The sequence below is a fragment of the Vulpes lagopus genome, chromosome 2 (assembly GCF_018345385.1).
Source record: "Vulpes lagopus strain Blue_001 chromosome 2, ASM1834538v1, whole genome shotgun sequence".
Lineage (NCBI taxonomy): Eukaryota > Metazoa > Chordata > Mammalia > Carnivora > Canidae > Vulpes > Vulpes lagopus.
The window spans coordinates 164,698,222-164,725,805 of record NC_054825.1 but is presented as its reverse complement, the minus strand read 5'-3'; the positions used below and the strand labels follow the sequence as shown (position 1 = coordinate 164,725,805).

Sequence of the window (27,584 nt, the reverse complement as noted above, 5' to 3'; positions counted from 1 at the left end):
CTCCTCCCCTCAGGGACTGCTGGTTGACCAGCTCATCCTCAGGGATTTTATAGCCAACACCCCTGTCTCTTCCATGTCTCCTCCCTCCTCCTCCTTACCTTTCCTTCTCCCTCCTCCTCCCTCTCCTTTTCCCCTAGACTCCTCCTTCTCTCCTCCCCTTCCTTCTTGTAATGCCACTTCTCCTTTTCACTCCCTTATCCTTCCCCTGCTTTTTCTATCCCTCCTCCCTCTACCCTTGTCCTCCACGTCCTCTCCTTCCCTTCTCCTCCTTTCCTCTCTCTGCCCCAAAGCTAGACCACCTGCCTCACATCAGAAGAAATGCAGAAAAAGAACTATGCAAGGATTAGGTAAGTCACAGAAAGGAATTTCAGGTTGTTTCCACTATCATCAAGGATCCATGAGAGTATAGGTTTATCTATGTCTTGGTGCTTTTGGGTCTTTGAAAGTCCAGGGAGGCTGGTTGGAGATGCAGATTTGCTTCCAGATACAAGCATCCATGTGCAGGCTCTGTGGATCTCTGGTTTGGGCCTCAGCTCTCCAGAGACACATGGCAATCCACCCAGTGGGCTGCAGGTGGCTTTGCAGTTCTGAGGAATAAGCAATGTCACATTATGGTTCCCTACATGTCACAACTCTGAGAAGTAAGACTGAATTCTGAAGTCTCTTGTAGTCTTCACTGATATACTTTAAGTTAAAAGTATATCTATCATGTCTCCTTCATATTATTAGTAAGATGAGAATTTCCTTTGGAACAAACGATAAGGAAAGCCTTGGCCCCAAATTACAACCATCAAAGTGTCAACACCCATCAAATTGGAGGCTCTCAACTGTAGGACTTCTGCTCTGGGACAATATATTTTATTCTTATTTTTTCTAAATATTTTATTTATTTACTTATTTTAAGTAGGCTCCATACCCAGTGTGGAATCCAGCATGGGACTTGAACTCACGACCCTGGGATCAAGACTTAAGCTGAGATCAAGACTTGGACATTTGAGGCACCTTGGTGGCCTAGTGGTCAAGCATCTGTCTTTGGCTCAAGGCATGATCCTGGGGTCCTGGGATGGAGTCCCGCATTGGGTTCCCCCGCAAGGAGCCTGCTTCTCCCTCTGCCTGTGTCTCTGCCTCTCTCTGTGTCTCTCATGAATAAATAAATAAAATCTTAAAAAAAAAAAGAGTTGGACACTTAACTGACATAGCCACCCAGGAGCCTAGATTTTATTTTTAAATGAAACCAAAGCTTACTCAAGAGTTTTGGATTCCAATTCTAATTAGAAATGATCTCTGTCTTTACTTATCTCTAACATTCTTGCCTTCATGTACTGCTTCCTGTGGTCACTTAAGAAAGATTGTCCCTAAATCTTGGACTGATAGATGTCCACACAGGACAATGAAGTTGGCATTTGGGGATTCTTATCAGCATCTCAGCATTCATTTCATGTGAACCACTTTCTCCTCTTCCCGGGACTTGAAGCCATACATATCTCGCCAAGGAATACTTCCAATCTCAGAGCACAATTCTTCGTCATGTCTTTACCTCTGCTGTACACAGACCATTGTCTGCAAGATGGTGTCAGTCGTAGGCAGTTTTCCCTTCATGATCCAGAGGGCCAGGAGATGCTGTATTCACTATCTTTGTTGTTCAGATAGCATGTGAACAAGCAGTAGCCACTTCCCCTTCTTGTTTGAACATCTTTCACCGACACGTGGTAAGGCAGTTCTGGAATATGTTCTGCAACATAATAGTTGGTCTTTGGCTCACTATCATTTGTTTTGAGGGTTGGCACTTTATGAATACAAAACCACAGATATTAAGATGTCACATACTTGCAAGTCCTAAACCACGTGTGTTTGCCTCATCTCTGTTCCGTGTCAATCACAACTGCAAGTCACGTCACTAAACCTCCCACTCCAAATATTTACTCAGTCACATTTGTTTTGTTATTACCCATGTGAGATCAAAGAATCACTTAATGAATGAAGGAGACAGTTTCTCATGAGCACATTTTGTTGGCAAGTTTTAATTTCTGTGATTTCTATATGTCTGAGCATTGGTGAATGGGCTAAGAATCGACACACTCTCATAGTCTCACTAAACTTTTGCACAGCCTGAATATAATTCAGGGAAAACTTTTTTAATCACATATTTTCTGAGGTTTTAATTTAATTAATTAATTTATTTAATAAATCTCTACACACAACGTAGGACTTAAACTCATAACCCTGAGATTAAGAGTTGCACACTCTTTTGACTGAGCTGTCCAGGCCCTTCTGAATCCTGTATTTTCTAGAACATTGTTAATTAGGATTTGCTTGAGCAAATCTCAAAAATCTTCAACTACCAAAATTTATTGGCCATGTACAGCAATAATTTAAAGACTTGTGTAAGTTCTTAGCTTAGAGGGTACCTAGGTGGCTCAGTGGTGAAAGCGTCTGCCTTTGGTTCAGGTCATGATCCCAGGGTCCTAGGATTGAGTCTCCCTCTGCCTATGTCTCTGCCTTTCTCTGTGTGTCTCTCATGAATAAATAAATACAATCTTAAAAATAAAATAAAATAAATTCTTAGCTTCCATAGACCTGAAAGAATGTTTTTTAAAAATATTTTGTAAAACCGGTGTTTTGAGATTTGATTGGTGAGAACAAAATGTATTAGGGTATCTCATTTTTAAAAATTAATGTTTTTATTATATTTAGAAAGAAAGATTGTTTTACACAGTTAACAATAGGAGTGGCAAAATTATCATTTTGCTTTTAATTTATGCTTGTACTATTGGAAGCCTTCTGAAACAGGATTTTTTGGAAGACAGGTGGTCTTCAGGGAAGAAATGTGACTCTTAAAGATTTTGTTTAAGAGTGTGAATGTGGAATACCAAGCAATTATTAGATGTAGATACACATAAACACTTAATCTCTACTATTCTGCTTTATTTATGATATTTTAAATCATCCCAATATTGTACCCTAAAGGAGTATAATGTTCTTCTGAAAATTAACTTTCTTAATCTTCATACCAATAATTTTTTTATTCTCTATGCCTGTTTGAAAGTTTTTAATAACTAATTTTTTCATAAAATTAATGGCTTTCCGAAAGCTATTTTTTAACAATAACATGAGTAGGGTCGTGTTTTGCTTTTGCATAACAAATTGACATATTGTCTCACTGACATAATTTCTACATATAAAGTACATAAGATGTCTAGAATATGTCTAGAATGCATACTCATATTTAAAGGTAAATATTAACATTAAAAATGAATCTGAAACCATGCCTTGTTAACATTACCGATGTTTTGCAAATTAAAATGCATGCTGTGCATATTAACAATGAAAACAGCCAACATGATCACAAAAATCGTTGATCAAGTTGGCCATCTGTACGTCTTTGGAAAAATGAAGAGAAAAAAAAAAGTCATTGATCAAATAAGCATTCAGGGATTTCCAGGAAAGATACCTGTTGAGGCAACTGGACTGGCTGGCCAAAGGCCAAGGTCAGAATTGAAACAGATTTTAGCCAAATAACAAGATCAAAATCCAACTTTAGGTCTAACCTATACCAGATGATTCCTCACTTCTACTTAAATTTGCATTCATCGGAACACTAATGCAACTGAGCATTTCTTCTCTTGCTACAGTAAACCACTCAGCATTTATGTCCTATTCATTTCCTTTGCCTGCGCTTCTACTCGGTTCTTTGCCTTTTTCTTGCAATTTGAATGAATTCCTTGAGTATGCTAGGTATTAATGTCAAGTCAGTCCTAGACAGTGCAAACACTTACCCCCTGCCCTCACCTTGAACCTCAGCGCATCCGTGCTCTCACTCCTGGAACTGAAGTCGGGCTTCCAGGCTCACAGCTCTGTCTGCTACTAGCTGTGTGAGCCCGGTCCCTCATTTCCTCTTCTCTAAGACAGTGATAATAGCATCTGCCTAACAGGACTTGTGGGGGGAATTACACGAGTTATAGTGGATGAACAGCTGGCTAAGTGCCAGTCCACTGTCTTTTCCTCTGTACCTCACAAGCGGAGGGATTTAGGAAAATTCTTCACTATGGAAGGGCACGGGAAACTTTTCAGGGAAAGCTCTCTGCCTCCACCTCCCCTGGGCCCCACTTATGCTCTGTCTTGCCTTAGATGTGCCAGTGGCATCCACTGTTGCCCCTACCAGGGTGTCTAGCACATCATTCCTAGTGTCAAGTTGTGTCATCTCTCGGTATATGGGAAGCTTGAGGAAAAGAGAGCCAGCCTTGTCCTCATGAAGGTACCACTCTAAGCAAGAGTGGGTGGTATCAGAAAAGGTGTTTTGAGGGCAGCCCGAATAGCTCAGCGATTTAGTGCCACCTCCGGCCCCGAAGGTGAGCCTGGAGACCTGGGATCGAGTCCCACATCAGGCTCCCTACCTGGAGCCTGCTTCTCCCTCTCTCTCTCTCTCATAAATAAATACAATCTTTAAAAAAAGAAAAGGTGTTTTGAAATAGAGAGCCCTGTTGGGGTCCTAGCAAAGAGGATTGAAACTCGCTTTGTGTTGTGTGTGAGAATGTGGTGTTGAAAGATGCCCCAAGAAGGCTTAGGGCTCCCTGGAGACCAGTGGTTCCAATGAAAAGACGAGGCCTCTAAAGTTGTTGTTCAATGTGTATAAAGTTTCAGCAATGCAAGATGAATATGCTCTGGAGATGTGCTGTAGAACAGAGTGCCTATAGCTAATAATGCTGTATTGTGCACTTAAAGTTTGTTAAGAGGGGAGATCTCATGTTGAATGTTCTTGCAAACAAAACAGACACAAAGGGACTAGAGGGAGCTTTTGGAGGTGATAGACATGTTATTACTTTGATTGTGGTGGTGGTTTCACAGGGATATGCATATCTCCAAACTCATAATCAGACAGTAAACATGTACAATTATACCTCAATAAAGCTGTTTTTAAAAAAATTACAAATGCCAGTAGGTCTAGGCTGGAGGCTGAGAGTCATTATTCTTAAAAGCTTTCCAGTGATTCCAATATGCATTCCTATTTTATTTTATTAATTTGAAGATTTTATTTATTTGTTTGAGAGCACAAGGAGGGGAAGCAGCAGAGGGAGAGGGAGAAGCAGACTCCTTGCTGAGCAGGGAGCCTGATGTGGTACTTGATCCCAGGACCCTGATATCATGACCTGAGCCGAAGACAGACACTTAACCAACTGAGCCACCCAGGTGCCCCTTATATTCCTATATTCAAATAAGGAGTAGTTGAGAGCGAAACAGAGGCAAGCTGATGGACTAAGAAAAAGACAGAGGGAGGGAATACACACATGTATATATACATGCATATAAATGTATGCATATGGGATGCCTGGGTGGCTCAGCAGTTGGGCGGCACCTTCAGCTCAGGGCGTGATCCTAGGATCCCGGATCAAGTCCCGCATCAGGCTCCTGCAAAGAGCTGGCTTCTCCCTCTGCCTGTGTCTCTGCCCCCCTCTCTCTCTCATGAATAAATAAATAAATCTTTTTTTAAATTTTTTTTTAATTTATGATAGTCACACACAGAGAGAGAGAGAGAGAGAGGCAGAGACACAGGCAGAGGGAGAAGCAGGCTCCATGCACCAGGAGCCCGATGTGGGATTCGATCCTGGGTCTCCAGGATCGCGCCCTGAGCCAAAGACAGGCGCTAAACCACTGTGCCACCCAGGGATCCCAAATAAATAAATCTTAAAAAAATAAATGTATGCATATATAGAGTGGGATATTCAAGTCAGAATGACACACAGAGATTGGTAGTGCAAACCAGAGACTGAGAGAGATAAAGAGGAGGGAAAAGGACACAGGGCAGAGAGCAAAAGGGAGAGGGGGGAGAAAGCTGGTACAGGAGAGGCTGAGAGAGAGTGATCTCCACAATACAGAGAAAGAAGGAAAGGCAGAGACCGAGACAGGAACTAGGATATGGAAAGAAGGCTGCCATGTCAGAAAACAAAGACCATAAACCTCTTATTTGGAAAACCCCCAAACCTGTGAAATGAGAACCTGGCACCAAAGTGGCAATAAAATGAGACTCCAGACTCAGCTGCTCCAAGTCCCACTTTCCCCACCTATTTGCTGTATGGTTTTGGCAAGTCCCCGAGCACATTTGTGCCTCCATTTCCTCATCCTTAAAACCAACAGGTCCTACCTGTGATCAAGGGTAATATTTGGTAAATCTCTATGGTGTCAATCCTAAAAGATACTAAGGCAGGGCAGTAGACTTACAAAATTTTCAGAATGGTAGAATGGAATTTTAAAATGAGGAAAAATGAGATAATATGTTTCAGAGAGCTGCTGGTTTCGATTCTCCCATACTTCCCTTCTCACTAGAAAATTCTAGGGCTCTTGCTCTTAAATTATTCACCTAAAATCTGTCCACTTCCTTGTAGCTGCATATCCAGGAGCACTTTCTCCTCTGTTCATTAATATTCTGCTCATGACCCCAGCCTCTGCAAGATCCCATTAACATACACATGATTGAATTTTATGGGCCTCATGGATATGCATAAACTCATCTTGGGGCATCATTAATCATGGGGCTATCCCATCCAAACTGCCCTGATTCTAACCACTTACAGAAAACCTTCCTTTGGGAAGCTGCAGTGTCTTCCTACAGACAGGTTGGGGCCAAAGCGGTCGGGCCTGTCCCCAAATAATCCAGAGATTTGGGGAGCAGAACCTTAAGAGGGCTCGTGGAGACAGCTAGGGCCAAGAAGGACTCTCTCAAAGGTACACCTCAACCTAGAAACTCGGGAGGGGTGTGAGAAGTGGGACTTGGGGGCCCCCACAGCAAGGAGGGTTTAGAGCAGCCCTGTCCTCTGGAGGAAGAATAACATGAGCTATAAATATCACTGTAAGTTTTGCAGTAGCCACATTTTTTTTAAAGTAAGATAACAATATATTTTGTTGAACCATGATATCCCAAATATTATCATTTAATGTCTGATCAACACCAAAAAATTTAATGAGATATTTATATTCTTTTCCTTTTCATGCTTCTTCTTCAGAGCTCAGTAAGTTTTTTATGCTTACAACATGGGGCAATGAAAACTCGCCACATTTCAAGTGCTCAAGAGCCCACAAGTGGCTGGTGGCCGCCATGCTGGACAGTGCTCTGGAGCTCTGGGAAAGGAAGGCCAGAGAAAGTGGGGAAGGGGGGTGTCGGGGGCAGATTCCTTTCTCTGTTAAGAAACTCGAAGGGGTGGGTGAAGCCAGACTGTCTGAGCTATGTAAAGCCACGGAAGGCTGCCTGTACCCCAAGTTTGGGGAAAAGAGATGGAAGAAAAGAGAACTAGTCTGGACAAATTGCCCATTAAGTTCCTGGTAGTCAACTACTATCTACATGGTCGCATGAATCTTTGCACTATCCCTCTAAGGTAAGGCTCACTCTCCCTGTTTCATGAAGGAGAAAGCGGAGATTCAAACATCTTCCTGAAGTTTTGACACTGCTCCCTCCAAAGGCTGCCTGAATGCATAATAGAAGAGGTGCACGTGTGTATGCATATGTGTGCATGTGCGTGTGCATGTGCGTGTGCGTGTGTGTGTGTGACGGGGTCTCACACTGAGGTTTTGTTTCACACATGGAATCATCATCTGCTGCCAAGGAGCAGAAGGACTCAGTGTTTTGAAGCCACACTAAAAGTCCCATGCTTTTATGCCCATGAGCTCCTATAATTCCCACAATAGCTTCCATAGCTGGATTGTAATCTCCACAGATGAGAACTTGAAAACCAGAGATCAGAGAGGTCAAATGATCTTCCTAAGGTCACCCAATAGATAAATGGAAGAGGGGGTCTTTGAATCCTGGTTGGTTGGGTGTCATTGTCTTCTCATGGCTCCACTGTAACATTTTTGACTCAAGAGAAAGAACAAGCTGAGGCGGTGGGTTAGGCTGCCTCCTGGTGACACTCTCAGCACCTTTACACTACCTGGTGTGGCTGTTCCATGTTGGGTGATAGATATTGGTGCCCATGTCTCATTTCTGTTGAGGTCAGAAATCACGTCCAGTTCCTCTTGGTAGTTGCCACAGTTCTATATAGATGGTAGGGTTCTGGAATACTTATTAGATAGATGAATAAAACAATGAATGGTAGAAGAATGGATGGATGGATGATGGATGGAAAGAGGGATGGATGGATGGATGAAAGGATGGAAGGAAAGATGGATGAATGTGTGAATATTTGTGTATACAAACACATCTGTAATATTTACACATTATATATGCATATGGATTGCATATGCAAAATTATTGTTTTTAATTGTGAAAGTCATACACAGCTGTGGTAATTTAAATGGAGAATCTCATAGTTGCCCTTAGTTGCTCATTCTCACTTCTCAGAGATCCCACCAGCTAATAATATGGTGACAATGGCAAGATGCCAGCCCCAACTACCCCATGGCCCAGAACAAAGGGTCCTCCACAGCATTTGAATGTGCCAGTGCACAAGGAATAACTAGGTCCTAACCTGAATGTTCCAGACGTGGGTGTCTGGCTCTTAAAGATCTGGATCTTAAAGATCACTTTACAGTTCAATCATTGTCTTGAACCACCTCCAAATATTTTCTATTAATATCCATGTCTTCATCCAAGTAGGCTCATTAACATTCCAGAGCGTCAGTCCGTATCAACTCCTTGTATTTGTACAACATCCTTTATGGTACGAAGAAGCAAGTCATGCAGATACCTGGGGGGAAGCATCCAGGTGGAGAAAAGAGAAAGCACAAAGGCCCTGAGGTGTAAGGAAGCTTGGTCTGTGCTGGAAGCAGTGAAAGGCCTGGTGTAAATGGGGTGGATCAAGGGAGAACAAGAGCGATAAGGAATGAGCTTTTAGGGGAAGGCCAGGTATGGACGGTGGGTTGTATTATAGAAGTGATGGAGAATTGTGAATTGATGGATGCCCCTTGCCCCCTCTTTAATCTCTCCAGTGGCTTCCATTTTCATTTAGAATCTAAAGAAGGCTCTGCAGGGTCTAGCCCCATCCACCTCACCAAGCATCTCTCAGGCCTCACTCCTCCCTGCTCCAGCCCCAGACACATCAGGTTCAGCTTTTCCTTAAATATACCTAACTCTTTCTCACATCCTGCCTCTTCTGCCCAGATGAGCCACCATGACCCCGACTCCCCTCGTGTCTATATCCCGCTCTTCCTGCAGGTCTGTTTCTATGTCATTTTCTCAGAAGAGCCTCCCTTGGCCTCCTAACCAGTCACCTTGCCCCAGTTCTTCCTTACCGAAGCCTCTGTCCTTCATCTTTGCCATGATCACAAGCAAGAGTTATATGCTTGTCTCTGGTTTATTCCCTTCTAGTCTGGCTCCTTTGAAGATGGCCAACCCCAGGAAGGCAGGGGCCGGGCCTGTCTCACACGCTGCTATCTCTCATCCCCTAGCCCTGCAGCCCACATATCACAGGTTCAGTAAATATCAGTAAATATCTGTTCCTGAATGAATGCTTAAAAGCAAGCACCAAGGGTGGCTCAGTCATTAAGTGTCTGCCTTTGGCTCAGGTCATGATCCCAGGGTCCCAGGATTGAGACCTGAGTTGGGCACACTGCTTGGCAGGGAGCATGCTTCTCCTGCTCCCTCTGCTGCTCCCCCCGTTTGTGCTCTCTGGTTTTCTATATCAAATAAATAAATAAAATCTTAAAAAAAGAAAAAAAAAAAAGAAAAAAAGCAAGCCCCAAGGGAAGCCCCATCAGCAGCCCTGCGGACAGGACAGGGAAGAGCCTAGAGTCCAGGATCCATGAGGGAACGACAACCATTTGGGAGAGGGAAGAGGAAAGCCTGCCTTTGCAGGAGCAGGAGAGACAGAAGATGCTGAGTTCAAGAGCCATTCAGGAAGTAGAAGCCACGGGATTTGATGACTGATGGGACATGAGGGAGGAGAAAGCTTTACTCTTGGGAGGGAGAAGCAGGTTCCCTGTGGCGAGCCAAATGCGGGACTCGGGCCCAGGGCCCCTGGATCACTACCTAAGCCAAAGGCAGATGTTCAACCACTGACCCACCCAGGTGCCCCAAGGGGGATCTTTTATAAGAGTATTAATCCCACTCATGAGGCTTCACCCTCATGACCTCATCACTCCTACCTCCTTCTGCCAAAACTTTGGGAATTGGTATTCCAACATATGAACTTGAGGGAGTCACAAACATTCAGACCATAGAGAACATGGTACAATTAAATCAAGTCATGGTGTGTGTGTGTGTGTGTGTTTAGGGTTTTATATCAGGAGCTGAATCTTGGAATTGGAGGCATTTGAGGGGCATCTCAAGTATAGATGGCTATACTGGGAAGGCAGTTGAAAATACAACCTTGACACTCAGAAGTAAAGTTTTCCTGGAGAGGTCTGGTACGAACAGTGATTTTGGCTGCCATTTTTGGGGTGCTTAGCACATATTAGATCCCATGGTAAGCCTGAAGACAGTGTCACACAGCAGCTAAGATCCCAGTTTCTGGAATTAGGTTGTCAGAATGAGGTTTGTGATCCTAAGCAAGATACTTTAGCTTTATGGGCCTCAACTTCCCCAAATATGCAATGGAAGTAATACTAGTGCCCCTGCTTTGGGTTACTACCAAGATCATAATGAATTTAGAATAGTGTATAACACTCAATGAGTATTACCTGTTATTTTTTACTGATCTCATTTAATCACCATTAACAACCCTAAATGATAGGTAAGATTAGTAACCCCACTTTAAAAAAAGATTTTATTTATTTATTTGAGAGAGACAGTGAGAGAGCAGGAGCAGGGAAAGGGGTAGACTTCCTCCTGAGCCAGGAGCCCGACATGGGGCTCAATCCAGGGACCCTAGGGTTTGTGACCTGAGCCAAAGGCAGATGCTTAACTGACAGCCACCCACGCGCCCCAGTATCCCCATTTTTTTAGATGATAAAACTAAGCCTTGGAGAATTTAAGCAATTTCCAAAGATTACCCAGGTGGTAAATGGTAGAGTTAGGATTTCAACCAGGATCTGCTAATCCTCCACAATCAAAGGTACATCATCCAACTACAGTGTCTGAACCACCAGTCAGAGTTAGTCATGAGCAGGTAGGCAGCGAATGAGACATCACTCAGGCAAAGTAAGTTTGGGGCATGGTGCTGTGGTTAAAAATAACAACAACAACAAAAAAAATCAGAAAATGCTCCAATAGGTAGCAGGAAAGCCAAGTGAAAGGATGTGTTCTCAGACCAAAGTGCTCAGTGGCGTCCCCTACCTGTTTGAAGACCTGAATCAATGGCCTTGGGATATTTTTTACCCCAATCCACCATCTAGATTTGTTGCTAAGAATTGGTGCCATCTGATGTCTCCCCTGAGCTACCCTGATATTTGCCTTAATTAATCATAAACACAAGTAACAATTTACAATGGAAAGACACTTTCACATCAGGATCTGCCTGGACCCTCATGGCCTCCCCCAGAGGCAGGAGTTATTAACCTACACTCTGCAGGTGAGGGAACACAGGCCCATGGAGGGGAAGTGGTTTATGGAGTTTGAGGACTCTGACACTGATGTAGACAGGACTGCAGCTGAACCCGAGATTGTCACTTACCACCTGCGGTGCCTGGATAAGTTACTTAATCTCCCAAATCTTGGTCTCAATCTTCTGTAAAACATAGCTGATCATGCCTGCTCATCAGGTTGTTAGAAAGTGGCATATGGTAGGCGCTCAAAAACGTAGCCAGCAATAGAAGTGGTGATAGTAGCTGAGCCTCAAGACAAAACCAGACCACCAATTCCAATCCTGGCTTGTTGTTTCTACAGAGAATGGCACATCTATGTGTCATTAAGGAAATGGTACAGAGGCAAATAGAGCCAGTAGAAATTATGGCTAGTGAGGATGGTAAATGCTGATTATTAAAGTACTTTATTTTTTATTTTTAAAGATTTTATTTATTATTCATGAGAGAGAGAGAGAGAGGCAGAGACACAGGCAGAGAGAGAAGCAGGCTCCATGCAGGAAGCCCAATGTGGGACTCGATCCTGGTTCTCCAGGATCACACCCTGGGCCAAAGGCAGCGCTAAACTGCCGAGCCACCCGGGCTGCCCTATTAAAGTACTTTAATATCCAGCCAGATATGGGTGTTATCCATGGGGAGGGTTTAAGGCTATGCTAAAGATCCCCATGATGAGTAGAGCCCTTGGAGCCACTTATGTGGGTTAGAATTCTGTCATTTTCTCGTTGTGTAATCAACTCAGATCACTTAGCTTCTCTGAACCTCAGCTTCCTCATCTGTGAAATGCGATTAAAATAGCTATCATTTCATTTGTGAGAACCAAGTAGCATAATGTGTGTTGAATGTGTAGCCTGAAATGCAGTAAGTGCTCAACAAATTCCTACATCTCTCCTTCCCGTTACACTGTCCACTCCATAATGACAGTGTATGTATTTTTTCTTCCCTGTAAGAGTAAATTATTCTTCACTGCCCTCTGGGGATAGAAAGTAAAACAGCATGCATGACACCAAACCTGGGAGTTAGTGAAAGAAGAAGGGACCCACAGGAGCAAAATTTTTGTCTTCCTGGGGCTTTGGGTGGCAGTTGAGCATCTGCCTTTGGCTCAGGTCATGATCTTGGGGTACTGGGGTAGATCCGCAAATCAGGTTCCCTGCTCAGCAGGGAGTCTGTTTCTCCCTCTCCTTCTGCCCCTCCTTCCTGCTTGTGTGTACACACACTCTCTCTCTCAAATAAATAAATAAATAAAATCTTTTAAAAAATGTTTTTGTCCTCCTTCAATGCAGAAAGAAGAGGCCAGTTGAAATGAACCCATGGTCCAGTTATCTGTTGGGATGGACAACTTTCCTCCTCTACTTCTATGAGACAAGTGGAAGTGAGTATACTGGAAAAATCTGGGGAGGATTTGGAAACCAGAACGAATGAAAGGGCCAAAGTAAAGACTCCTGGATTCAAGTAGGGAGGAGATAGAGAATCATCTGCTTTTGGACTGTCTTGACTACGGATAGCTGACAACATGGAAAGTCAGACCATGGGTAAGCAGGTGGCTGCTGTAATTGACACAAGCACCTTTCATGATGCTCAGGAACATGGTAGGGATGTGCAGTTATGTTCATTAAAAGGAGGGCTCTAGGGGTGGCTCAGTCAGTTACACGTCTGACTCTGGATTTTGACTCAGGTCCGTGAGATCGAGCCCCAAGTTGGGCTCTGAGCCATTCTCTCCCTCCCTCTTTGGCCCTCTCCCACCACTCACATGCTCAATCTCTCTCTCTCTCTCTCTCTCTCTCTCTCTCTCTCAAAAAAAGGGGGAGGCCTCTATGATTCCAACGGATTGTGTCATCAGACTCCAACTTAGACCCTCCACAATTTTTCTTAAATTGTGGTAAAATGCCCAGAAGATAAAATTTACCATCTTAACCATTTTGAAGTGTACAATTCAGTAGAAGTACATTCATGTTGTTGTATAACCAATAGCCAGCACTCTTTTCAGCTTGCAAAACTAAAAGAACTCTGTACCCATTAAACAACTTGGATTTCTCCCTCCCTCCAACCTCTGACAACCATCATTCTGCTTTCTGTATCTATGAATTTGACTGCTCTAGATACCTCATGAAAGTGGAAGCAAACAGTACTTGTCTTTTTCTGACGGGCTTATGTCACTTAGCATAATGTCCTCAAGATTCATCCATGTTGTAGCAGCTGTCAGATTTCCCTTTTAGGGCTGAATAATATTCCACTGTGTGTGTGATACACACATGTACATACCACATTTTGTTTATCCATTCATCCGCTGATGGACTTGGATTGTTTCTAACTTTTGGTTATTGTGAATAATGCTGCTATAAACATAGGGTATAACAAATACTTCTCTGAGAATCCACTTTCAATTCTTGTAGAGATATACCCAGAGGGGGAATTGTTGCGTCATATGGTAATTTTATGTTTAATTTTTTGAGGAACTGCCATACTATTTTCCAAAGCAGCCGCACCATTTTATATTCCCATCAACAGTGCAAGAGTTCCAATTTCTCTACATCTTTGCCAATGCTTGTTGTTTTCTGCTTTTTTTTTTTAAAAAAAAGTAGCCATTCTAGTGGGTGTGAGGCTATACTCTTCATATATCTAGGAATCTAAATCAACCACCCAAAGATCTTATGGTAAGCACAGAAGCAGAACAAAGAGAGACCTTGATTATATGTAGTTCATTCAAGCTATGTTGAAACTATTCTCTACAACTAAACTCCTTTTCTGCCTGATAAACCCTCAAGAAACATTCCCGTTTTCATGCCCTTTTATTCCACAAAGTCCTTTTTCACTGATAACATTCTTTATTCCAGAGATTCCTAACCTGAGTTCACTGGGAAAGCATGAGTTCACGAAGCCCTGGATTAGTATAAAAGAAGGTGTGTATTTATCAGAGTATTGAGAATAGATATTGAAACAGACAAATTACAAACTTTCAGCAGCTTAACACAAAGCATTTTATTTCTATAAAGTCCAATGAGGGTGCATCTGGTCAGCAGGGATCCATCACCTTCCACCGTGGGTCTTCACCATCCTCTAGGGCTTCAGGATGCCCTGTGGATTTTATGCTTGAAGCTGATAGACAAGAATCAAGAGTCTGATGATCTTGGAAGAGAGGTTTGTTTGGCCAGGAAGTGATTGATATCTGTCACTTTCTCCCATTTCCACTGGCCAGAACTCACAGGATACTTAGCTACAAGGGAGTCTGGGAAATGTAGTTTTTAGTAGTAGGAAGGAAGATGAAGCTGGTTTTGAACACACAGCAGTCTCTGCCACAGGGAGGTATGAGTATTTTCCTAGAGAGAAGGTCTAGCTTCTCATAAGAATAGAGAGGTCCCCCAAAGGCTAAAAACTCATAGTTTATTTAGACAGGGAACGATGCCAGCTTTCCCAGTTATTGTCTCATTCTGGTCATACCTTCCTGAGACCACACCCATATTCCGGTGGCAAAACTTGGCATCCCTAAGTCTTCTCTGCACATATTTATGAACTAATTTGTTCCATACACATTTATCAAATGATTCCCAAATGCCAGGCAGGGTGCAATGGGCTAGAAACATAGCTAGCAATAAATGAAATTCATGCCTTATACTCAGAGAGCTTACAGCAAATGAGAGTGATAGACACATAAACAGGTAACTATATTCTTTTTTTAAAAAAATATTTTATTTATTTATTTGAGAGAGTGAGCAAACAAGCAAGAGAACATGAGCAGGGGAAGGAGCAGAGGGAGGGGGAGAAGCAGGGAGGAGCAGAGGGAGACAGAGAAGCAGGCTCCCTGCTCAGCAGGGAGAGTGGAGAAGAGTGTTGATCCACATTGAACCAAGTTATATAGATGAGTAACAGGGAATAAAGCTAGGAATAAAGAAAAGAGCAGGATGAAGGGCATGAGCCAAATGCCAAAGACAAGAAAGAACGTGGAGGAAGGTCGAGGAAATGTTAATCAGGCAGTGAGAACAGAGAGGTTCTGCAGGGCCCAGATTATGGAGGATTTTAACCCATTTAAGAAGATTAGACCATCTGCTGAATTACTTTGCAGATGGCTAATAGTATCTATTATGTGTTGATCCTTACTAACAACTCCCAAGGATAATCTTAATCCTGTGTCCAGGGGGCATCTGCCTGCCCTCCCCTCACCACCAGCATCATACATACTGGTGGTGTCCATGACTGAGAATCACTGATGACAATGATGACTGTGATGGTAATGATGGTATAGCAGTCATGTCCCAGGTCCTCTTCTAAGCACTTTCCAGATATTAACTGGTCTCAACTTTACAAAACCAAGATTTAAAAGTTCTGAGACCAAGAGGTGGACAATGCACTGTGACCTAAGGACCTCTACTTTCATCAACCCATTGGCGAAGCTCAGAAATGGAGGTCGGCCTTTTCCACCCTCTCTTAGCACATCCCTCACTCACCCTTATGATGGCCTCTGTCAGATTATACAGGGTAAGAATCTGATCCAGAAGAGACGGGGCTACCAGACTGAAGATAGAGAGGATGTCTTATTCGTCTGTATTGGTAACAGATTAACTATCCGCAATTGTCAGTGGTTCAATTCAACAGAGTTCTTGTCAAACTCATCTAGCACTTCAGTGTGGCTGTTTGGTGGGATGCCTCTTTCATTGTGATTCAGAGATATAGGACGCTTCTGTATTGTGGCTCCAACATCCCCTAGGGCTTCATTGTTCTCTGCAGGGTCCTTTTACCTAACTTTTTCAACTTGGGCACTATTGACATTTGGGGCCAGATGACTTTGTTCTGGAATCTGTGTGTGGTAAGATGTTTAGAAACATCTCTGGCCTCTGCCCAGTAGATACCAGTGGTACAGGTACTAGCTCCCTCCTCTCCTAGCTGTAACAACCAAAATGTCCCCAAACATTATCTAATGTCCCCTTCTCCATCAAGAACCACTGCTGTGTGTCCAGCTGGCAGAGGAAGAAAGGAGCATAGAGGTTTGCTTGGGACTTTTCTGAGCAAGGAAATGGTGGACATCATTTCCACCCACATTCCATGAGTTGTAACGAGTCATGTGGTCCCACCTAACTATAAAAGAGGCCAAAAAATGGGTTCTAGCTAGGAGCCCAGAAAGAAAAAGAAGATAGGTTTAGTGAATCCATGGAAGCTTTGCCTAGGTTTGGACCATGAGGACACACACGTATATGCATGCACATAAATAACCTATCAGAATGTCTTAGTCATAGTAAGCCTTCATTATATCTTTGAGGGAGGAAGGAAGGGAGGAAAAGAGGAATGACAGGATGAAGGCAGAGAGAAAAGCTGTGATCCTCAACCAGTAGATTAAAAATTCTAGTTCTCATTCTAGTTCTGCTAAAAAAGAAAAAAAGTATTAAGTTGAAATGATGCTTTATCTTACATGGTTCCTCACTTCCTTCTGCATGATGTGAAAAATTTGAGCTAGAAGAGAATTTCACAAGATGTGTTTCAGGGACCATTAGTCTCCAGAGGTATCAGGGAGTGAGGAGGAAGGATTATTCAATATACTCCAAACACCTCTTGCTAATTCAATTCTCATTTGAGTATTGACCCTTCTGATGAATTCTTCATTAAAGAAACTCATTTAGCTTTTTTTTCATGCGGTATTTTGTGAAATTATTTCTTCATTCTTTCATAAGCATCTACTATGAGCAAGTCACTATTCTAGTTTCCAAGGACGCACTGTGTCAAAGACAAAGTCCCTGTCTTCTTACCGAGGAATACAAAGGCCAAGGGTTGCATTTTTCCAATTTTACTCATCCAGGTACCACGCCCTCAATATTTGCCACATCTTCATAGCACCAGCACTATCATTTACTTAGCCTTCTTCTTTAAATGTGATCACTTTTCTTCACTTTAACATCCTATTTTAAAGAATAGTTAACATCAGCTCTGTAATCTGTAAAAATGCTACTACTTGCCATAAATAGAAATTGCAAACAAAAATAAATACTATGAAAACAAAATCCCATTATTATATTCTACTAGATGCTATTGTCCCAAAAAGGCTTTGAGCCTGAATCGTGCCCTCTTTTTTTGGTTGTTGTTGTTTGTTGTTAAAAAGGGAGATTATTAAGAATTAGAGACATGGTAGAGAAATACTAGCATTAAAGTGAAGCTTTCTCTTTTGTGTAATCAGAAAGATTGAAAAGAGCATTGAAAAACAAAATCATTTTTCAGAATTATTTGACTGTGTGTCTCTTCCATTACCTAATGTGATCTTGTGACCTTTACCAAATGCATTTTGTGTAACATTGATGGTACTCCAATGGTCTGGAGGAAAACTTCATCCCGGTTGTTTTTATGGTTTATGAGACTCCTTCCCTGTACTTTGGGTCTCAGTATAAACTGGACATGCCCTTATAGGTCATGAGAAATTTGGATGCTAAAGCTCCACGTGTTGCCTTCAACCACCCCCCCAGGGAATAAAACCAAGACTCATCCTTGGCTCACTCATTGTGACAAAGCCCTGTCACAATATTTTGTCTCTCTGTCTTCTAGATCAGAAAGATTCATGTGTATTTCCCTTCGTCTACAAGGGGTCTTCTTACTTCTCTTGCATCAAAACCAATAGCTTCTCTCCTTGGTGTGCAACCAGAGCTGTTTATAATGGGCAGTGGAAATTCTGCATGGCAGACGGTGAGTGGCGCCACACTGTCCCCTCAGCAGTCCTCTTCAAATGATGGATTGCAAAAAATAGTATGTGGATTTGTATAATATAATCATATTTTTGAAGATGAGTTATGATATACGTGTGTGTGCATAAAAAATGCTCCCGGGGCAGCCCGGGTGGCTCAGCGGTTTAGCGCCGCCTTCAGCCCAGGGTGTGATCCTGGAGACAGGGAATTGAGTCCCATGTCGGGCTCCCTGCATGGAGCCTGCTTTGCTCTCTGTCTGTGTCTCCGCCCCTCTCTCTCTCTCTCTCTCCTCTCTCTCTCTCTCTCTCTGTCTCTCGTGAATAAATAAATAAAATCTTTAGAAAAAAAAATCCTCCCGGAAGGCAAAACACTGGATGCTAGTATAGGGTAATAATGTTAACAATGATAGTGTTGAAAATGGTGCTCTCTGAACCACTGTATTCTTTGTCTCTTTCTTGATTTTTTAAATTAATAAGGAAAGACAGAAACAAAGTATAATAGAGAGGAGATTTGAAAGACTCTGTTTACTTTATTCTCAAAACCCAAGACATCTTTGTAATTATATGATTTTGATCTTTTGTGCACAGGATAAAAGGCATTTTGTTTGTTTTAACTAATATTTTATTGTTGGACATTTTAATTGTTCCTAGTAGTAGCTGGCTTTTGAATATGCAGGATTTACTTCTCCCTCATACCACTGTTCTTGACTCTCTTAGATCAAATGCTCCCTTTGATAGTAAATAAAACATTCCTTTTTCTATCCTGAAATAAAATGTATAAAGAACATTACCTATCCTAAATTCATAATTTCAAGATAAATCAACATAATTCCATAACTGCAATATAAGACAGAAATAAAATGAGACAAATTGATAATAAAGCAATAAGCATGCATGATCATAACTCACCTAAAAGATATTAAAAAGTGGCCAGAGGCTTGTACCTCCAAGTAAAATCTCTTTGATTATAAGAGCCAAAAATGACTACAAAGAAGCCCTGTTCCATTGAAAAACCGAAACCAAACCTGGAAGCAATGCTACCCCTGGTTGAAAATATTCCTCTAGTTCAAACGATGCAAATCAAGATCAACTGGTTTAAACTGAATCTGAAAATTAGAAACAAATTTAAAAACAATTCTGGGGGGCAGCCCGGTAGCTCAGAGGTTTAGTGCCACCTTCAGCCCAGAGCCTGATCCTGGAGATCTGGGATCAAGTCCCATGTCGGGCTCCCCACATGGAGCCTGTTTCTCCCTCTGCCTGTGTCTCTGCCTCTCTGTCTGTGTGTTTCTCGTGAACAAATAAATAAAATCTAAAAATAATAAAATAATAAAAATAATTTTAAAAATTCTGGAAAAGAGGTCCTGGAACAAGCATAAAATATACAAAAGGGGACAAAACTTTGCCAAAAGTGCATATACTAGACACAGTCAAGGCCAAGATATTCAACAATCTGCATTTAATTAAACCTCTTTCAGCCATATCACCGAAGGCTCTTGTACAGATGAAGGTTTGCCTTTTGCATCTCCTCTCTCAGCTCTGGCTCCTGAGGCAAGTAATGTTCTTTGGAACCCATACTGGTGGGTTACTAACTACCTGTGAACAGCTTTAACATCTTAGCCTTGCCCCACAGCGGTGGGGAAGTGGTTTTCCAGGGGCATTCCCAAGTAATGCCTTGCAGGATGCTTCACCTCATGAGTGAAATAGTGGAATCCGAAACGGGTATCCGTGGCAATCACTAGACATCTTAGCTTATGATATTCATATCACTAGAAATATATATTGTGTGCAGAGGCTTTCCTGCTCATTTGTAGGTTTCTTCAAATAAGGACAAGGTGCCACCGCTGTGTAAATCAGAAAAACAGAATCATCCCTAATCCCTTACCTCCCATCCCATGTGTAATCCATAAACCAGACTTAATTTTGCTGTCAAAATAGATCCTAGTTTTAGCTTCTGGAAAGAAGCTGCTTCACTGCCTCCATCCTTTTCTGAATCATCGTCACCTCTGCTTGCCAAAATTTGCTAACAGGTTTCCTCAAACCAGCCCCCCACCTTCCTCCAGCCAATTCCTCACACATCAGTCAAAGAAATCTTTTTGGAATGTGAAGTCAGGCAATGCTACTCCCCCTGCTCAAGTGGGACCTCTGTAGCTCACCTGCACACTTAGAAAAATATCCTGACCCCTGGAAAAGCCATTGCAAAGGAGGAGGCACCACATTTCCTGATTTCAGACTATATTGCTAAGCTATAGTAATAAAAACAGTACGGTATTGGCATAAAAATGGACACACAGATCAATGGAACAGAATTGAGAGCCCAGAAATAAGCCCATGCATATATGGTCAATTAATTTATGACAAAGGAGCCAAGAACATGCAATGGGGGAAAGGACAGTGTCTTCAATAAGTGGTGTTGGGAAAAATGGACAGCCACATGCAAAAGAATGAAACAAAATCCATATTTTACGCTGTACACAAAGTCAACTTGAAATGATTGAAGACTTGAAAATAAAATGTGAAACCATAAGCAGGCTTGGCAATGATTTTTTTTTATCTGACCCCAAAATCAAAGGCAACAAAAGCAAAAATAAACAAGTGGGACTACATCAAACTACAAAGCTGCTGTATAGCAAAAGAAACCATCAATAAAATGAAAAGGCAACCACGGAATGGGAATATTTTGCAAAAATATTTGCAAATCATATATCTGATAAGGGGTTAATATCTGAAATATCCAAAAGAACTCCTACTACTCAATAGGAAGGAGAAAGGGAAGAAGGACGAGGGGGAGGAAGAGAAAGCAAAAGAAGGAGGGGAAGATCCTCTCACCTTGGTCTGCAAAGCTCTACAGGACCTTGCCCTTTCTGTCTTCATCATCTCCCATTCTCTTCCTTGACTGCTGAGCTCCAGCTACACTGGTTGTCATGTTTCTTGAATGTTCTGAACTCCTTCCTGTATCTGAAGTCTTCACACTATTATTCTCTCTGCCTGTACTTCAGTTCCCCCCAATTTTTGCATGGCTGGCTTCTCCACATTGTGAGAGCCTCTTCTCAAATACAACCTGCTCAAGGAAGCCTTCCCTCGTCCCTTCGTCTATTAAACCCCTCCATCATCTCCAAATGACCCTGATTTTCTCACTTAAAATAAATCCACCCACTGTAAACATAATGTCTGAAATTATATTTGCTGTATTAACATTTCTGGTGGGAAATTCAATCTATCTATGAAAGTTGCAAGAAGGTACAAGCACCTAGATGATAATTTTACTGTATTTGACTTCTCTGATATTTGACATTTTTTTCAGTAATGGCAACATTCCTTTTATGTCAAGGTCTTGACTTCATCTGTTGATCATAAACCATCAAAATTCTTTGTTGTGACCTGATTCCTACAGGTCTTTTGCTGACCCTAAGAGATTCATTTTTAAGACATGGTGAAGTATGTTTGTTCAGCAGGTGGGGGTGCCAGAGTTGAGACTGGGGACTCTGTTGGGGAAGCTTTGAGGTTGAAAGTACAGGAGGAGGCTTTCTTTATGAAATACTTGATGAAATGAATGAATAAAATCTCTTCCAGACTTGATACTTGTTCTGTACTTTGGTGGCTAATGGATGGATGGATGGATGGATGGATGGATGGATGGATGAATGAATGATTAAATGACTGTCCCATCAATGGCTGGAGAAAGTCAAACCACTCATGGGCTCCTTTCTGTACAGATTACCCACGATGCATCTTCCCCTTCATCTTTCGAGGAAAGTCCCATAACAGCTGCATCACGGAGGGCAGCTTCCTCAGAAGGCTGTGGTGCTCAGTCACCTCCAGCTTTGATGAGAATCAGCAGTGGAAATACTGTGAAACCAACGGTGAGGCACTGGAGCAGGGATGGAGTGTTTGGTGGGGAGTGGGGGGACAGCAACAATTCTCCTGAGGTGATCATGGTGACACGGGGTAGAGCAATGGGAGCAATACTTCTAGAAATGAAGTGTCTTCTTAAAGAGTACATTAGGATAACTACAGGAGGCAGGAATGACCTGAGACCATGTTCCCCTGAGTCTCCAACATCAGCACCAAAAATCTGGTTGTCCCAAGAACCAAAACCATGGGGTGTAGTCCTGACACTGGCTTTCAAGTATTACGGTTGCCAATAAGCAGATTCACCCAGTGCTAGACCCTACGTACATTTCATCTTAATTCTATGCATACTCTTCACTTCTTAATGACCTCCATTCATTCTAGAGCTCTCTCTGTATTAGACTATAATCCAGGACCTCTATATATAATCTCTCATTGAATCTTTCCGTGGAAGTTCTATGAGATGCTTTTTTTTTTTTCTCTATTCAGCAAATGGTCCCAGTAAAATTAAGTCTTGCCCAAGGTCATTCTCCTAGGTGATGTCAGAGTTAGGATTTGAATTCAAGTTCATATGGCTCTAATGCCCATGCTTCCCCACTAAGTAGTGTTGCCTCCATCGAGATGAAGATTCAAGCAAGGCACCTATCCATGGGCATACTTATTCCCAAAGTCTTAATTATGTTCTTCCCTTAGCACTCAAAAAATCTTAATCCCATATAAAACCTTGATTTTATCTTTCCACTAGACATCCATCACTTGGGTCCTTAACACTATCAACCTTATCCTTAAATCTCACGATAACTCTGTTGATAAAGCCTGTGGAACACAAAAGCCTTTGTTCAGGGAGACAGTAAACTGTGTGGTCATGAATGATTTGGGTTCTCACTTATATGCAAAGTGGACATAATAGCATCACGAGAACTTGATTGGGTGCGTTCAGTGTTATGGTGCCTAAGTTCATGTGTGATAAATGGAAGCTCTTTTTGTTGTCTCTTCTTGTCCCTGTGACCTTTCCATAATTATTTTCAGAGTATGGCGGAAATTCTTTCAGCAAGCCCTGCATCTTCCCCTCCATCTTCAGAAATAGCACGATCTTTGAATGCATGGAGGATGAAAACAACAAGCTCTGGTGCCCAACCACAGAGAACATGGATGAGGATGGGAAGTGGAGCCTCTGTGCTGATACTAGTAATCTGGGGAAGGGGACTGGATGGACATGGATGGATTCCTTCATTCATTTACTCAGCAAACACCTAATCCAGCCCTACTGTGTGCCAGACACAGTGGGCATATGGTAATGAGTAAGGCAGAGTCCTACCCTCATGGATCTGATGAGCAAATAACATAAACAATGCAACAGCGTGATGGGCAAAATATGGGCTGCTTGAGATCCAAAAGAAAGAGGTCAATATAAGATTTTCAAAATGTGAAACACCTAACACTTGCTGTACAAACACAGAGTAAGCACATATGGTTTAAAAAAATCTGGGGTACGTGGGTGGCTCATTCAGTTAAGCGTCCAACTCTTGATCTCATCTCAGGTCTTAATCTTAGGGTTGTGAGATCAAGCACTGCACTGGGCCCCATACTGGGTGGGCATGGAGCTTACGTAAAGAAAAAAAATCGATTAATAATGTAACTAGAAGGATAGTGAAGCCAATTCAGGGGAAATTATAAGAAATACACAAAGTCAGTGAAGAGAAGAATGTTGAGTACAAGCAAGATTGTTAAGTTAGCCACAAAATCTGTTAACATCTAAAGGGCAATCAAACCTTTGTTGTTGTTATCTTGTCTACCAGACAGAAATTATTGGCATCTCTATTGAATAAAAATTAGTTATGATGTATTAGTTTTCTACAAGTTCCAGAGTTGGGGAACTTGTTCTAGCCAACAGCAGATAGTAAGTCAGACCAAGTTCTATTTCCCTAGAGTAGGGGTCTGCAAACCACATCCTGCCTATGGGCCACACCTGGACTACTTCTTTTGGACCCCAATCTAAGAATTGTTTTTTTTTTTTTATTGGAGTTCAATTTGCCACATATAGCATATCACCCAGTGCTCATCTCACCAAGTGCCCCACTCAGTGATTTTAAAAAGTCCAAAGAAGAATCACATTTTGTGACAAAAATTATATGAAATCCAAATCTCAGGGCCCTGAGCTAGACAATCAGGTGACCCTTAGGGACTGTTTAGACAATGCTCTAGAAGGACATGAAAAGGTCACATGGAAATCTTTTGCCCCTATTGCATGTTTTGGATAATTTTGTTAACAAAGGAGAACAAACGTAGATTTGGTGGATGATAAGGAAGAAGTCCTCAAGGAAGGAAAACAGAACATTTTTCTGTAAATATAATATTTCCCCATAGGGCACATCCCAGCCTGCGTGCACTTCAGGGACTCTGGACAGCTCTTCAGCACTACATTTGGGCATTTTAAATACTTGTCTACAGCAGGAAAGCTGCACAGCGAAGGCAGGGTGCATGCAGCCTTGCTGGGCTTCAGTTAGGAACATGGGCTCTGTGTGTCCACATATGACCGCAAAAACCCCACCAGTACTGACTCCGGTTCCAAATAAATTTTAGCAAGTGGTGAATTCACGCATCCAGGATCTTTGGATAAGACTCCCTGTAATACATCCTCTCAGTGCTTCCCACTCCACTCCCTGGTTCCCTTGGTGACATAATGTCCTACTTTCTCCCACCGCCAGGACCCCTTGTGCTTTCACACAGCCCATAGTCCTTCTTCTACTATTAGTGGAACTAATTTAGCTTCCTCAGGAAGAAAATCGGACATTTAGGATTAGGTCAGCATTTCTCTCCTCTAATGGAAGCTTCTGAGCAAGCCCAAACAAAACTCCCACAGGCAATGTGGACCCAATTTTGATTTTAGGATGGGCTCTGAAGCTTAAGCCTTCACCACAGTGTAAAGACACAGGGGTAACTACTATCCTATCCCCTTCTTCTTCCTAGGAATTTCCTCCTTGGTTCCTGGCTTTCCCTGCCACTTCCCATTCAGCTATAAAAACAAGAATTATTATAACTGTATCGGCAAAGGAACAAAAGAGAACCTCACATGGTGTGCAACCTCTTACAACTACGACCGGGACCACACCTGGGTGTATTGCTGATGCAAAGGTGAGATGCATAACACACCCAGGGCAATACTGTGTGAAAGTGACGTCTGTTCCTTCCAGCATGATTAGCTGAGATTACCAGCAAGGTGAGCTCCATGTCCTAGAGATGAGGTGAAGTGGAGGTTGGGTGGGTGGGTGGAGACTGGGACAGCTTCCCAAATGAGAAGGAGGTGGACTCTTTCAGAACCAGAAAGGTATCATGCCAAGTTTTAGGTCCAGGAGGCCTTGAGTGTGCAAGATAGGAAAATGGAATTTCTCAAACTGGAGTGTGAGAAGAAAAAATGAGCTTGAAAGGAGATTACCAGGACTTGTCTGGTACCTGGAGGCCATGGTGCCAGGTTATTGATCTACTATCCCCGTCACTGAGTAGCCAGTGGACAAAAAGGTAGGGTTCCCTTCTGCTCCTCATCATGAGGGTCCCTCCCCCACCTCCACACATAAGTCCTCAGCTATCTCCACAGGACAAACTTCATTCTCCCTTCCAGTCCTTTCCTCTGGCTTTAGTATTCTAAGGCCTGTGGAAGCTCTCCAGACCCTCTGGCATGGGTCCACTGACCTAATCACTCAGTGGTTCTGGGATTTAAACACAAACAGAAGCCCTTTCATCAGATGTGCGGACAACTTTGGTGTTTCTAGCAATGTTTGCCCTTAACAATGCATATGGCTTATGGGTGACACCAAAATTAGTGACTCCTCCTGAATTTTGGATTAGTCATGAAAATCATCTTCCTGGAACAGACGAGACATCAATAGGCCTGTGGGGCTCTGGGTACCATCTCAACAAGGTGGATATTAAAAAACATCCACAAGCTGGTGTGCTTGGATAGCTCAGTTGGTTAAACGTCCCTTGACGTCATGATCTCAGGTCATGATCTCACACATGAGCATGCTCTCTCTCTCTAAAGAAAACCAAAACCAAAATACCCACAAGTCATCCCCAGGCTGTGGCTAGAATTAAGAACATTTTTAGTGTCCTGCCTCTGATTTCTGTCCACCAGTGCACAACTATCTTCTGCAAGTCTCTATTCCACCAAGCCTACTACAGCGAGATTACAGTGGTCATGGTTCAGTGGCTTCCCACCCCCATGAGCCAGGTGAGGGGCAGGGGTATCCAACTGCCCTTGGCTCAGCTGCCTCCCTTTGGACTCAGACTTGAAAACCAATATAGAACTTTGTAACCACATTACATCTTGAGTCACTGCATACCTATTACCTGAATACTGGCTTTTGATTCTATTTTCAAGGGGAGGAGAAACATCTTCAGAGGAAGACGGACATACTAAGTCTAGAACCTGCTTCATCATTTTCATCAAGTCTTTCAAGTTTAATTGCTTTTAGAAGTACCTTGTCTGCCATTTTGCTTAATCACTTGGTCCTTTGTGAAGAACAGAGGGAATATGTGGCATAACCACCAATAAAGGAGCCCACAGTTAACCCCCAGGGCTGCTCTTTGTGCTCTCTAGAATGAGATAAGGTGAGGGACCAGAATGTATGGTGAAGGAAGCCTTGGTGACTGGGTGGTGAGTCTCACAGGCGGAGGTCAGATTCTTAGCCCAGGGGCCCTTGGAAGGAACTGCAACCTGCTATCTCTTTCTGGGAAACTGTAGATTTGGGTGGAGCATTTGTAGATACTTGTTAAATCATTAATAAATAAATTAGTAAGTTAAACAGAGGGTAGGAAATTTATTGCATTTGATGTAATGAGCAGTAGGTATTACATGCAACTGATGAATCACTAAATTCTACCCCTGAAACTAATAATACAGTACATGTTAACTAAATGGAATTGAAATAAAGACTTTAAAAAATTTTTTTTTAAAAAGAAGAAAATTCATTACAAGACTACATTGACTATTCTCTCCCCATGCCTGTGGCAGACATCATTAATTGATTACAGAATCTGTTTCCCTGTGAGCCCAAAATCCTCATTTTGTTGTTGTCCCTCTTCTCCTTCCTGCTCCTCCCCCTCCTCCTCTTTCATAAAACACTGAGCAACTGCTATCACTGTCCCACACTGCATGCAGACATCAGGAATAGATTTAACCATTCAGCCTCAACCAGTCTGATTGTCTAAAACGATGTTGCATAGACATTTGAGAAGCCGGAAGATCTCATGGTAGAGCTTTTCCACTGTAGCTCAAGAACAACCAGATGTTCCAGCTTCCCTTAATCACAAACACACCACAGGAAACCTGGCTCTCCTGCCCCCAGATCCCACAGGTGCCCCCCTCGTCTCCAGCCTTCCCTCACACACATTCTACCTCTGTCTCCTCAATCAGTACGCTCTAGCCACCGCCCTGTTCCTGAAGCCACCACACTGACGCCAGCCTCTGTGTCCTACTTGCATGGCATCCCCTTCCCCTTGCCTTCCTGAGCCTCCCTGCTCACTTCACAATGTCTGCTGAGTCACTCAGTAATGAAGATGGAGACATGCCCCCAGATCCCAATTCTGCAGAGGACTTGCCCAGCTCCGGCTGTGCCATCTGCAGGCAGCCTTCAGT

General features: G+C 42.6%; 1 protein-coding gene across 1 annotated transcript; it reads left to right on the top strand.

Annotated features, from left to right (window-relative positions):
• Positions 1-230: 230 nt before the first annotated feature.
• On the top strand, positions 231-26,774 carry ELSPBP1 (epididymal sperm binding protein 1). Its single transcript, XM_041729662.1, has 7 exons — positions 231-347; positions 12,726-12,814; positions 17,965-18,102; positions 21,814-21,960; positions 22,979-23,137; positions 24,920-25,084; positions 26,328-26,774. Exons 1-6 carry the CDS (start codon positions 319-321, stop codon positions 25,075-25,077), a joined length of 720 nt encoding a protein of 239 aa, XP_041585596.1. The 5' UTR covers positions 231-318; the 3' UTR covers positions 25,078-25,084; positions 26,328-26,774.
• Positions 26,775-27,584: the final 810 nt, after the last annotated feature.

Excerpts from the sequence above, each read along its gene's own strand:
- ELSPBP1 (XM_041729662.1), top strand. The coding sequence starts at position 319 with ATGCAGAAAAAGAACTATGCAAGGATTAG. Across the intron at positions 12,815-17,964 it reads CTTCTATGAGACAAGTGGAA|ATCAGAAAGATTCATGTGTA; the intron begins GTGAGTATACTG and ends TCTGTCTTCTAG. Across the intron at positions 18,103-21,813 it reads GAAATTCTGCATGGCAGACG|ATTACCCACGATGCATCTTC; the intron begins GTGAGTGGCGCC and ends CTTTCTGTACAG.